Source organism: Schistocerca gregaria, chromosome X (assembly GCF_023897955.1).
Source record: "Schistocerca gregaria isolate iqSchGreg1 chromosome X, iqSchGreg1.2, whole genome shotgun sequence".
In the NCBI taxonomy this organism is placed as follows: domain Eukaryota; kingdom Metazoa; phylum Arthropoda; class Insecta; order Orthoptera; family Acrididae; genus Schistocerca; species Schistocerca gregaria.
Window position 1 is genome coordinate 97,006,330 of NC_064931.1, and position 14,185 is coordinate 97,020,514.

At 40.8% G+C, this 14,185-nt stretch overlaps 1 protein-coding gene across 1 annotated transcript in view; it reads left to right on the forward strand.

Moving 5' to 3' along the window:
- LOC126297917 (uncharacterized) overlaps positions 1-14,185 on the forward strand; it is an 88,328-nt gene that overhangs the window by 38,384 nt on the left and 35,759 nt on the right. Inside the window, exon 3 of the mRNA XM_049989233.1 lies at positions 9,129-9,277. Within this exon, the coding sequence (XP_049845190.1) occupies positions 9,129-9,277 (149 nt within the window). The remainder of the gene's footprint in view (positions 1-9,128; positions 9,278-14,185) is intronic.

Consider the following 14,185-nt stretch of genomic DNA (forward strand, 5'->3'; position numbering starts at 1 on the left):
AAGTTTTTTTTTTTACTTAGTTTATATCTAAAAATTCAGCCAATGAGTAGAAGGAGTTGTCATCTAGAAATTCTTTTAATTTATTTTTAAATGTTAGTTGGCTATCTGTCAGGCTTTTGATGCTGTTTGGTAGGTGCCCAAAGACTTTTGTGGCAGCATAATTTACCCCTTTCTGTGCCAAAGTCAGATTTAACCCTGCATAGTGAAGATCATCCTTTCTCCTGGTGTTATAGGTATGCACACTGCTATTACTTTTGAATTGGGTTGGATTATTATCAACAAATTTCATAAGGGAATATATATACTGTGAGCTTTCGACGAGTTCCTCCGTCGTCATCTTCAGGAATAATTATCAGGCCGAATAGTACTTCCTTTAATTGGCCGAATTATGTCATGGAGACATCACAAAGTTACTGAACTTCCATATGCTGCCAGAGATGAGGTCTATAGCTATGATGGAAGAACGTTGGTAGCGATGTTAATTTTATTACACTGTGGATGACTGAGGGTAGTATGGCAGTGGGGTCTCCAGGAGAAGTAGCCCAACCTTGAACGCTGACAGTGTCACTGACCTTGAAAGCATGACATTATCAAGATGGCGGATGGCGGGATATTTAAAAAACTAATATGGTGGATGACAGGGCATTTCAAAATCAAAGATTGCAGATGGCGAGAAATTAAAAAATCGAAGATGAGATTAGTGAAAAATTTTAAAATGCAAAATGGCTATGATGGCACATTCAAAAGCTGAAAGCTGATGCTATCCGGAAATGTTTAAATAAAACAGGCAATCGTAGTGCTTAAAAATGCAAAATGGCTATGCTGGAGAAATTTTGAAAAATATTTCTTAGCATTCACTAACATGAAACAACCAGTCACAGTGCAATATTTTTACCAACATTAAAAGGAAACAAAGATGGTGCTGGTGACAAAATTTAAAAAAAAATTTGCGCGAATTAAAAATTAAACAGCCAATCATGGCACAGTCGTTTTCTTTTACCTAAAATGATACAGCCAGTCAGTAGCAACCTGCTATGTTTAATATATCTGATTTTACTAACGTGTTTCTGCAAGTTTTTTTTGTTTCCAACTGAATTAGTGACACATTAAAAAGGAATTGATTATGTATCAAAAATTTCGTAAGTATGCATGCACACACAGACACACACACACACACACACACACACACACACACACACACACACACACGGGCGCGCGCGTGGGCGCGCGCGTGTGCGCGCTTACGTTTATGTCAAATAGCATCATCAGCAGATTTCATGGCTTTTGTGTTGTATACATCTTCATAGTTAACCCTTAGAGGGTATATAATAATTATATGTTATTTATGGTTTTTCAAAGCAGAGATCCGGCAGAAAAATAGGGACTTATTATAGGTTAAGTGTATATTTTAGAGACTTTGACACTTCGAGCCACTATATGTGGAAGCGGCAGCAGTCTAACAACTACGCCGATGATCAGTGAAATTTTCACAGCAGAAGTCAGTACTTTGATAGGTCCACGACCGAACAGATGGGAAATGCTTCCAAGGAGAACAACGACCAGCATAGTTCGCTAATCAGCGGTCAATGCTCCAGGAACTGTCAGCATATTGAACTCACATGGGTGACGTATCTGGCGACGCGGAGGAGAACGATAGGGCAATGGCCGACCACGCCAGCATATAAGTAAAACAAGAAATCCGGCACATGTGTCGACATTGGTCACGTCTCTGCCCAACGTGAGAAGCATAGATCAACAACCGAAGAACCAGTCATCACCCTAGAAACTTCGTGGGATTGGCAAAAGCACCGGATAAATACCTTCAATGCGGTGGTCCTTTGAGGGGAGACAGAAGAGACGAAGAAACGTCTCCAGGATGGACAGTCTGATGGTTGGTCAGTGGACTTCGCTGCAATGACTTAGCTGCTACGCTGCTTGACAGAAGATGTCGGCACCGCGCCAACAGGTCAATGCAGAAGATCCCGTCCCACGTGTTACCAGTATTAAGTCCGTGTTGTACTTACCCACGTTTCTGGTGAGGAAGAATGGGTCACCTGTGAACCTAGAGGTTGAAGACATCCACCAGAAAACTCTGAACCTGAAAGCAGCTGGTTCGATTCCGGGACGCAGCACTCCGCTCCACGTCTTAATTGGTTATTAATAACACAACGAGCGAATTGACCAAGGAGAAGACTGCGCCACCGCCGCAGTGGGTCACGCGTACGGTGACGACGAAGGGACGGAAGAATACGCAGCCTGGCGCTCCACTTCAACAAGACCAGTCGCCGCATCAGCGATCACTGTAATCTGCACAATACGACTCGCCGCCACACCGCTGCTGGGAGGAATTCAGCTGCTTAAAACACAATGTATTCTTCTGTTTGTAAACTGTCTTAAGTGTCAATAAATAACTGATTGTAGAACCACCAATGATTCACCCCCATCTCACTCAGTGAGCCAAGGAAAGAACCCATTCCACCGCCAACAAACTGTCCTCTTCTCTCCCGCCATCCATGACAAAATAATGTCACTGACGCTCTGTATCTAGTGTCACAAAACTCCGACACGCTACACTGCCAAGGGGGGAAGGGTGCTTTATGCTCACATTTTGGGAAAATTATTATCTAGTCAATCACTTTACATTTTAAAACTTTGAAAAATTATTTACTGTTTTTAATTAATTCTTCTACTAGATCCAATATATATTTTAATTTTTTCATTCAAACATGACCAAAAAATGTAAGTCTCAGTAGTAGATGTCACTTTCCCCAATCAATGGCTCTGAGCACTGTTGGAGTTAAAATCTGAGGTCATCAGTCCCCTAGAACTTAGAACTACTTAAACCTAACTAACCCAAGGACATCACACACGTCCACGCACGAGGCAGGATTCGAACCTGCGACAGTAGCGGTCGCGCAGTTCCAGACCGAAGCGCCTAGAACCGCTCGGCCGAACCAGCCGGCACCCCAATGAATGTTGTATTCAATATTTCGAGGTTCATGGCATTAATTTAACATCAATATCTCTTTAAAAAGTGTGTTGAGAATAACAATGAACAACAAGAGCGAAATTTGAATTTTTTTAACTTTTTTGTTCTAACCATGAAATCAGCAGAACACGTTACTGAAAATGTGTTGATACAGCTTAGTATCTAGTCAGTGCTAAAAGATATTTTCAGGTTCTGGACCCTCTTTGCACATCACACCTGTTTAAAAGTATTAAAGGAGGGACACAGGACCTATGCATAGAAAGACATGTATTTATGTAAACGACGTTATTTTGCTGGAATTATGGAACATATTTTATGATTGACATATTAAGTCTTTGGAAGACTGAACTCCACCTTTGCAGGAACCAACACGTATTCCACAAACATCTCACTTAGTTGGTATTCCACACATATTCTTCAACTTTTTCCGAGTCGAGAAAGTCTGCAGCTGTGTTTTACAGGTATAAAATGATGCTTTATATTGGCGATATCATAATTTCCCAAACTCACTGTTATCTATATGTGAAAAGTTATTAATAAGATACTTTTAAAAGCAGTATCTTCACTACACTAGAGTCGAGGGACATGAGAGGGAAGCAGTGGTTGGGAAGGGAGTGAGACAGGGTTGTAGCCTATCCCCAATGTTATTCAATCTGTATATTGAGCAAGCAGTAAAGGAAACAAACGAAAAATTTGGAGTAGGTTTTGAAATCCATGGAGAAGAAATAAAAACTTTGAGGTTCGCCGATGACACTGTAATTCTGTCAGAGACAGCAAAGGACTTGGAAGAGCAGTTGAATGGAATGGATAGTGTCTTGAAAGGAGGATATAAGATGAACATCAACAAAAGCAAAACGAGGATAATGGAATGTAATCGAATTAAGTCTGGTGATGCTGAGGGAATTAGATTAGGAAATGAGACACTTAAAGTAGTAAAGGAGTTTCGTTATTTGGGGAGCAAAATAACTGATGATGGTCGAAGTAGAGAAGATATAAAATGTAGACTGGCAATGGCAAGGAAAGCGTTTCTGAAGAAGAGAAATTTGTTAACATCGAGTATAGATTTAAGTGTCAGGAAGTCATTTCTGAAAGTATTTGTATGGAGTGTAGCCATGTATGGAAGTGAAACATGGACGCTAAATAATTTGGACAAGAAGAGAATAGAAGCTTTCGAAATGTGGTGCTACAGAAGAATGCTGAAGATTAGACGGGTAGATCACATAACTAATGAGGAAGTATTGAATAGGATTGAAGAGAAGAGAAGTTTGTGGCACAACTTGACCAGAAGAAGGGATCGGCTGGTAGGACATGTTCTGAGGCATCAAGGGATCACCAATTTAGTATTGGAGGGCAGCGTAGAGGGTAAAAATCGTAGAGGGAGACCAAGAGATGACTGCACTAAGCAGATTCAGAAGGATGTGGGTTGCAGTGGGTTCTGGGAGATGAAGCAGCTTGCACAGGATAGAGTAGCATGGAGAGCTGCATCAAACCAGTCTCAGGGCTGAAGACCACAACAACAACAACATCTTCACTACAAGGAAGTGATCCAGGAAATGATAAATTAGGAGAAAAAATTTGATCCGCCCTTGGGGCTTAATATGCGAGGGTACCATCAGAAAGGATGATACACAAGGATAGTGGTGAAAGTGTTGAGAATGTCTCCATACTTACACAAATTGACTGGCTGTCCTCTTCACCTGACTGGGATATCCGCAATATCTCGACACATCGGGAGAAAATGATGAGTATGACACACATCAAAACGGCGCGGTTCTTAACACTTCAACCGAGCGAGGTGCTGCAGTGGTTAACACACTGGACTCGCATTCGGGAGGACGACGGTTTAATCCTGCGTCCAGACATCCTGATTTAGGTGTTCCGTGGTTTTCCGACTTCCTTCCCTGTCCTTCCTTCCTTAACCCGATGAGACCGATGAGCTTGCTGTTTGGTCTCTTTCCCCAAACAACCCAACTCTTAACACTCCCCCCTGGCCTGAAACCCGAAGGAAAGTGGTATCACGTGGAACTGGGTTGTGTGTAAAAGAGTCGTGCCTTGGTTATTAGAAGAGTGAGAACAACTTACATGTATGCACAAATGAGAAGGGTGGGTAAGAGCCGATATGAGGAATACATATTGAGGCGTATTTCGATTTTTGGTATTTGGGGACTGTTGAAATTGTATTGGGAGAGGATTTGGAGTCTGTGTAAGAAGGAAAAGAGAAAGGAAGATCATATTTTAACGTCGCGTCGAAGAGCTCATAATGCACAGGCTCATGTTGTGGGAAAATAGGAAGGAAAAACTGGCCATCTATTCATCAAACGAGCAAACGCCTTATTCCATTTAAGGAAATTACGGAAATTCTGTATCTAGATGGCCGGACAGGAATTTGAAACCTGCTTCCCCTAAATGTGAGTCCCTCGTTTTATCACTGCAACTCAATACTCAGTGTAGTTTGTATAGGTGACGAGTAGGCGGGATTGGGGCCGGAGGGGGGGGGGGGGGGGGGGGGGGAGCATATGTTAGTGCTGTGGCAGAATACCATGACTATGAATTACGTGGGACACAATCGAGTCATTGAAGTCTAGTTTTGTGGTGCTTATGAAATATTTTATTCTATGTGGGTGTGGAGAGAAGAGATTTTGACAAGGTGGTGAGAGATGCACGTAGAAGAGGTTACAGCATATTTGTAATGTGTAGTAAAGTACCTGATGTTTGATGATTCCAAGGGAGTGATAGAATTTTATTGGAGTGGGAATCCAGTCGTTACTGGTATAGTGCCAGTTAGGTCATATCAAGAGGATGGTCGACGGATACTTCTGTTGAGGATGGTGAAGGGATGCAATCTCTATCATTTTAGTCACTTGTAAGCTTTCTGTTTGGTGATTAGTAGATAAGAGTTCTCAGTAAACTTTTAGTCGAGAGTTAGTCTGCGGTTTTTAGTGTGTAATTTACTTGAATAGGACAGTTATAAGCGAAGAGGTAAATATAGTGGGTAGAGAAGCTGTAGACGCTTAGTATTGAAAGTAATGTATGGGTGTAGACAAAGTTATCCTAATGAGCGACGTGTTGCATGAAGAAGTTAACTGATTAATACAGAACTGCAGGGATCATTAAGATTTCTGGAGGGCACAGGGGGGCGGGGGGCGGGGCGGTTATGTAAGATATGTCAGTTGGGTATAAGTAAATGAACAAGAGGTGGTGGTGTTAGCATACTATGCAATGAAGATAAAAAATGTTGGAGAGAGGGCCGACTCTTGGAACGCATTTGCACCAGAGTGAAGGATACGAGAGTTGTTCGTGTCTGGTACACATAATGAGAAACTGAATAAGAAGGATACGAAAATGTTTTAATTAGAAGCGTTTTGGCCTGGAACTTATAAAAGGAAATCAGAATCCAGTACATGGTCGTAGACTGTTTACGAGCTCACATTTGTTGATGGTATAGAATGTGAATAAGGATCTAACAAGAGTTGCGACGGATATCAAATTGTTTAATAGGAAGTCTACAGATTTCATTTAGGTATTTATGGATGACTTGGGTAGGCGTGAATTCGGAACACTTATAAAACACCGAAGTAACGCTAATGGGTTGTCAGGAGGACATCACAAGGTGTTTGTAGGAACTAATAAAGCGTAGAATTCTGGAGGTATTTCGCAGCTCAGGATGTTAACCTCTAAGAAAGACCACGTTATAGAAAACTGTGAAATTTGCGTCGAAGAAGTGAGAGTATTCTTTCAAGTTTCTGTATATTATGAACTCGTGACTGGGAAGCTTCCATGTTCGATCTCTATTAATTTCCAATTGGCGTCCAAGTTAGTGTGTACTAAATCTTTGATGCCCGTAGTCAAGACATTCCACGTCAGCCTACACACGTCCCGACCGACTGCACTTAGCGCACTCAGCGTTTACAGTGCGGTCCTGTTGTACAGAGTAACGGGTATGTTGGTTTGTCTTGACTGTTTCAGAGGGGAAAAAAAAGAACGGGAGAAAGCTATTGGCAAAAAAGTGACTAATCCAGGGAAAATAATTTACTCACGTTCTGTCACCTAAGCAGCTAAAGCAGATGATTTTCATAATTGTCTACGAATGGGTGAATCATCCATTTCGGAGCTGCAAACCGTTCTTATCGAGAAAGAATACAGTCGTGAGAGAGGCTGTAAGCTGCAAGGAGAGGCTGTTAGCTTCATTACGATTTCTAGCCAGTGGCAGAAGTTAAAGAGGACCTCAAATTCTGTGCTGTTCGATTGGTTCAAATGGCTCTGAGCACTATGGGACTTAACTTCTGAGGTCATAAGTCCCCTAGAACTTAGAACTACTTAAACCTAACTAACCTAAGGACATCACACACATCCATGCCCGAGGCAGGATTCGAACCTGCGACCGTAGCGGTCACGCGGTTCCAAACTGAAGCGCTTAGAACCGCACGGCCACACCGGACGGCCTGCTGTTCGATTCCCGCAATTATTAACTAAAATGATTCCTGAAAACAGCAACGTGATTTCTGATTGACTGAGGAAATATATAAAGGTAAAGCAAATTAAATAATAAATAAAACAAAAGATGTTCATGTAAACCTTATTAATTTATTTATAAATGTAGCATAAAAGCTGACCTGTAAGCTTAACACACATCTCACATTCGAAGAAGAAACACTACACATGGTGGTGGCACACATCATCTAATAAATACAACGTCTGATACATATGAAATTAAGCATTTCGTAACAGTTAGAACTGTAAACAAAATCCACACTTTTCACTTCATAGCAGGGGGGTTGGTTTGATACTGAACTTTTTTTAACGCATATGCCAGTGATGAAAACCGAGCGAGGCGGCTCAGTGGTTACCACACTGGACTCGCATTCGGTAGGATGACGGTTCAAACCCACGTCTGGCCATCCTGATTTAGGTTTTCCGTGATTTCCCTAAATCGGTTTAGGCAAATACCGGGGTGGTTCCTTTGAGAGGGCATGGCCGATTTCCTTCCCCATCCTTCCCTAATCTAACGGGACCGATAACCTCGCTGTTTGGTTCTCTCCCCCAAATTAACCAACCAACGAACCAATGATGAAAGTGTGTTGAACGAATTTACGTCCATTAATTTTTTTTTAGATTTCATTTCCGATGTTTCGGAAATAAAACCTAAAAACAGAGATACAGAAGATCGACGGACTTTTATGTCCTCTATGTGCCACACGAAACCATTATGGATTCGTTAAAAAAATGAAAGAAAGTGATTCAGTTCTGGTGTCTGTATTACTATACTCCTCGCAAGACTGTTCCTCAAACAGTCTTTTAATCTCTCCATCAACTCTGTCCTTAAAGTTTCGTACACCTCGAAACTTGATATGTAAATCAGGGTTGGGTTGTTTTGGGGGAAGAGACCAAACTGCGAGGTCATCGGTCTCATCGGTTTAGGGAAGGACGGGGAAGGAAGTCGGCCGTACACTTTCAAAGGAACCATCCCGACATTTGCTTGGAGCGATTTAGGGAAATCACGGTAAACCTAAATCAGGATGGCCGGACGCGGGATTGAACCGTCGTCCTCCCGAATGCGAGTCCAGCGTGCTAAGCACTGCGCCACCTCGCTCCGTGTGTAAATCAGGGCAGCATTTAACCCCACGCGCAGTGGCAAAAGACTTTTCTTCTCATAGTCCCGCTCAATTAATCGATCAGTCAAAATACATTTGTCGGGCGGTTGACTAGACAGCGCTACAGACGGCACAATTTGTTGGGTGGAGCGGTGGAGGAATCGGCCATTGGGTGGTGCTACCCGTTCAACAGACCGAGAAGTTCGTCGGTCTGTCAAAATGCTAACATGTGGAAGTTTGGCTTCTTTTGCCCATGCATCCTGCGCAGTTTCCCGGCTGGGTACTCGTCCCATCCATGTATCAACATTATAAATTTCTACTCTCTCTCCAAAGACTTCATAAAAATATGTAATTGAACTGTTGAGAATATCCACTACCCTTGAACACACACATTTCTATCCTTGTGAAACATCCATCTACTGCAGGAATGAATAAAGGAACAACGATGATATGATATTCGATCCCATGTAGTACTGAAAGCTTTTATTGATGATACAGATATTTTTGCAAAAAATTCAGTGAAAAAGACTTGAAATGTTGATCCTCAGGTATCTATTACAGTGAGGAGACGGCGCTGTATCTGACACAAGTGGCGCCCTCGCCGCCAGTCCCTTGCTGTCACCGAATGAGAGGCTTGTTAGTTTGTCTTCTCCCAGGGTTGCCGCAAGTTCTGCTTATTGTGACGGTTTGTGGTTCGGTGAGTATTAGTCAGTTTCGTTAAAGTACGAATTAGGTGTAGTAAGATTTGTCTATTGTAAGAAATAGTGGATTGAGTTCTGTGGTAAGGAGCAATGATGGTTCCTTTTGAAGGTGTTACTCAGGAAGAAGAGTTACAGACCACTTTTTTTATGCTATAGAACTATAAACCTCCGTGAAAGTGTAAGGTAACAAATAAGAGACTAATAATAAGAGTTCCGTTAAGTGTGCGCGCTAGTCGAATTATTAGTGTTTTTCGTCAGAAAACAGTAATTTTGGTCATAAGCCGAGTTTCCACGAGTTGTGAACTCACTGTTCACGTAGACAGAAAGTGCGAGAAATTTTTCTCGTTCATAAATTCTTAATTAACACTCAGCTGCTTTCTCAAAATTGGCTTCTAGTCATGTTTCCCTTATGCTAGATTACCGTACATTTGGGGGCCGAAAATAGCCACTTTCTAGCTTAAAATGTTTACTTAAATGCTTCACTGATGTGATAGAAAATCGAAAGCGTGGTCGATGAAAGTAGGATTAAAATAAAATTTCACATTGTTCTATGTAGTGTCTTTCAGTATAGGGACTTTCGAAACAGATAACAGCACTGAATGATACTTCTGTTTCTTCAGATGTAAACTAAAATTTGCCAGATGCCGGTTTGTCGTCATCGATTTAGAGTTGACAGCTACTGGAGCACTAAATCTATAATGCCGAAAACAAGTATATATTTCATTGGGCTGTTACAAGCAATTGCAGGTTCTCCATCCAATGTATCCATTGTCTGCTAGTGGCTAGCGTAGACTGGATCTCGTCAAATTGTTTCCCCTGGGTGCAAAGCATATAGCCGCTACAGTTCATTTCTTCTGCCTCATCCACTAAAGTTTAACATATTTAGACCAGTTAATAAATTATTAAGCATCACACTGGTAAACAAGTTGTTTCTTAGTTTCTCACCTTATTGCTAAGGAAGAAGGAAAACTGGTAATTTGTGTGTAACGGAACATACTGTGTTGCCAGAAACATTCTCTTAAGACCCAAATCTTTATTTATTGGCAGATAATACGAATAAAGAAACGGTATGCAGCATTGCGTTAGGCATTGAAGAGGAAGTGCACCAGTCTGTAACGTAAGGGCTAGAGCATCGGTGACAAAAAGCAGTATACAAAGGCTAAATTGGCTTTTAATTTCTAAAATTGGAACTCGCGGACTTGAGTGACTGTACTTTGCAGGAAAATTTAATTACGACTGCTCATGGCTTTACGCCGTACATCGGAGCCACGCCAGAATCTTTGTTTCGATCGTGGGAGTTGAGTTAGACAATTGGAAATCTTATTTGTGGTGACCTAGTACTCTGTAGGTTCAAGGTAGGTTGAAATGGAGTTGGCGAAGAGCTACGAAAGTTTAAATTACCCTAGAATTCTCGTCAGAAATGACTTCTGAAGCATGACTCTTACGGTATGCATGGAAGCTAGCGTTGTTAAAATAGACTGACTGGATTTATGAAAAACGGAAAAGTTAGTCCTAACTTATTTTACGGGCTTTATACAACGAAATGGCGTAGAAAAATGTGACCTATCAAGGGCATTTAACTTTGTGAGCTAGAAACAATTGTGGAATGATGTGAAGGAAACTTCCCATAGTGTAGCCTATTTAATGTAAAGGATGCTGGAAATTCAATTTTCTATGAATGTAAATGAAATTAATTTTATTACACAAGAGATGAAGTCGTAAATTTAAAAATGCTGATACTTTATTACATAGTATATTAAACAGGATATTTATTTTTGCAAATTAAATGTTACAAGTCTAGATAATTTTTGGGTGAATATACAGTTCCAGAAGAATTACCAAGAGAGATGTGCGACGTAAAAGAAAATTGGGACGTGTTTTTCTAGATATGAAAGATTGTCTACTCAAATTTCGCGCCAGTGGCGTGATTCCAATAGAGCCATCATGAGGATGAAAATAGTTTTCTGTGAATAGACGTTGTAACGGTCTTCGTTAGCTGCCTTTGAGACGGGCTGTAGTGAGTTGGTCAGTAAAGAAGGGCTTTAAGGCAACAGACGCCACTATAAACACCTCGCTGAGTTTGACGACGTGTAATAAGGTATCGAGAGCCTGAAAGTTAATTCTGCGGTACCACCGAAAGGCTTCGGGAATGTAGCCACTGTATTTGGTTGCTGGCAGGCCGTAGTCACGAGGATGTAAGCTCGCAAGGACACATGGCGTGAGATGGCAACGTGGCGCTACCGAGAGGGAAGACCATAGTGTTCAGCGTATGGCTCTGGTGCATCGTACTGCATCTGCAGCAGAAATTTGAGCAGCAATTGGCACCACAGTGACGTAACGAACTGTTAAAAATCCTTTACTTAAAGGACAGCTCAGAGCCAGATTCCCTGTAGCGTGCAGTCCTCTGTTCACAGACCGCCACCATTTGCGACTTCAGTGGTGTGATGAGAGTTCAGAGGAGGGCAGGGTGGAGATGTTTCCTTACCAAAACTGGTTCTGTCTTGGTGAGTTATGGCCGTGTTTTGCTTAGGCTGCGGCCAGTTGACGGTCTGCAAACAATCTGCAAGCATGCTATGCACACAGGACCCACACCTGAAGATATGGTCTGGAGTATGATTGCGTATGACAGCAGGAGCACTCTGTATCCCACGCACCCGGACTGAAAATGTGAAAGTCAGTTCGTCAATTACACCTCTTGTGCTGCCAATTATGTACAGCATTCCAGAGGTGTTTTTAGCGGGATAACTCACCAACATACTGCTTTTGTAACCAAATATGCTGTACAGTGTGCACACATGTTGCCTTAGCCTGCTCCATCACAAGATCTGTCTACAGTTGAGCAGAGGCAATCATCGGACAACTCCAGCGTCACCCAAAATAGAATAAATCGTCCGTGTTGACTGACCAATTGCGACAGTAACTCCATCCCGCAATATCCAGCACCTGTACAACACAACGCAAGCACATTTGCACTCTTGGATTAAACATTCTGTAGGTTACACTGGTTATTAATGTACCTGCATTTCACATTTACACTAGCCTATCTGGTACTTAAATTAACGTATGATCTTGATGTTAATCACTCATCACAAATGTATTTCCAAAATTTCATTACTCTACATTATTTTTTGAGGTTGCAAATCTTCCATCCAAGAAGCTGTTTTCCTGTTAATTTGGAAATTTAAAGCTCAGTGCAGAAGTTGGCATAAATCGGTAAGTTGGAATGTTTCACTTTAATGAAAGTATTGCAAGGAATTCTCAGTTACTTAAATGTCAGTGCAGAAATGCATGTGACCATGTAAATACATAGGTCTTGTGGTCAACCTTAGAACAAATGTGTATTCATCAGTTATAAGTAAATCCTTATGCCATTTTTTCGTGACTTACCAGATGAAAGGATTGGGAAATGGTTAAGCAATAAGATATTGTTGGGTGCAGCAGGGTGCTGAAAGAATAAAGGTACTGGTGCTTGAAACAGTACTCAATTACATGTTTACACATATGACTAAAGAGCATACCACTAAGGCCTGAGGGTTGATTGTGCAGTGAATGATAGTTGTAGATATCTTGACTCTGGGTATATCTGCTACTAGTCAGTATTAAGTCTTCTGCCCTCCTTTGTACTGATCTCAAATAAAGTCTGAAACTTTTAAAAGACCCACTATTTACTTCAGAATCAGCAAAATTTCCTTCCAGTGTGTGTATAGCATACAAATACATGCAGATCAGAGACTCCCAGCGTTAAATTTCTATGATTAAAACTTGATAATGAATTTGCATGGGAAAGGTGTAACACAGAATTGAAGTGCCTATAGTGTCTGTATATGCAGTGAGTGTGCCACATGTACGAGACACAAAAGTAAAAAACTTGTTTACTTTGCTTGCTTTGTCACCTGGATCATATTTTGGGGTAACTTGTCAAACTGAGTAAAAGTTTGCAGTGTGCAAAGGTGTGTACTAAGAATCATTTGTTGTGTAAATTACAGAACATCTTGCAGAAACCTGTTCAAGGTACTTGGTTTTCTTACCACTGCTTTTCAGTATGTCACTTAATGAAATTTGTTGCAAGTAATACCTATTTTCAACCAATAGCTCAGTACTAGGAATAAGAACAATCTAAATAAACATTTGACATCACTTAACTTGATCTGAAAAGGGTTAAAATATTCAGGAACACACATTTCCAATAAATTTCTGGCAGCCATTAAAAACTTGGTTTCATATAAAGCACAGTTTGGAGGTTGGAAAACTTTTTGATAGGTGACTTCTAATCTAGAGATGAATTTCTTAACAGGGTCTCTTAAACTAGGTAAAGTAAAGATCTGTTAGATTTGTGTTGACAGCGCTTGATCCCAACTGAAGATTAGGTATTTTGTGTATGATAGATTTATTAAAATTGAATTGTTTCATTCTTAGATCCCAGCAGTTCCAGTTTACTGTAATGTATTCACATATTTTGACACTCTTGACAAATGGTCAGGGAAGTGAGTATTATATTAAAATATTTTAGGTTTTGTTATACTTTGACTTGTTACACACCACAAGAATCATCTCATTTTTGAGTTGGTGGAAATAAAACTGAATCTAACTTAAATCTAATTTAATAGGGCATATGGTAAAGATATTTTAGAGGCCATCTCAGCACTTGGCTAGGTACACCCTTGGGAACTCCACGTGCTTGTTTGAAAATGAGTTGTAATAATATAATTAACAAGGTTATTAAAGCTCACCAACTTTCACCATGTTAAAATTTAAAGGTCATAAACTGAGCACTCAGCATTATTTCACACAATACTACAGTTGCAAACAAAGGTAAGCAGACTGACTGTGTGTTAATGTGGGAATATCACTTTGTTTCCATCTATATTCAGAAAAGGTCACTGCTTTCGTGTGTGTTCCTTTCT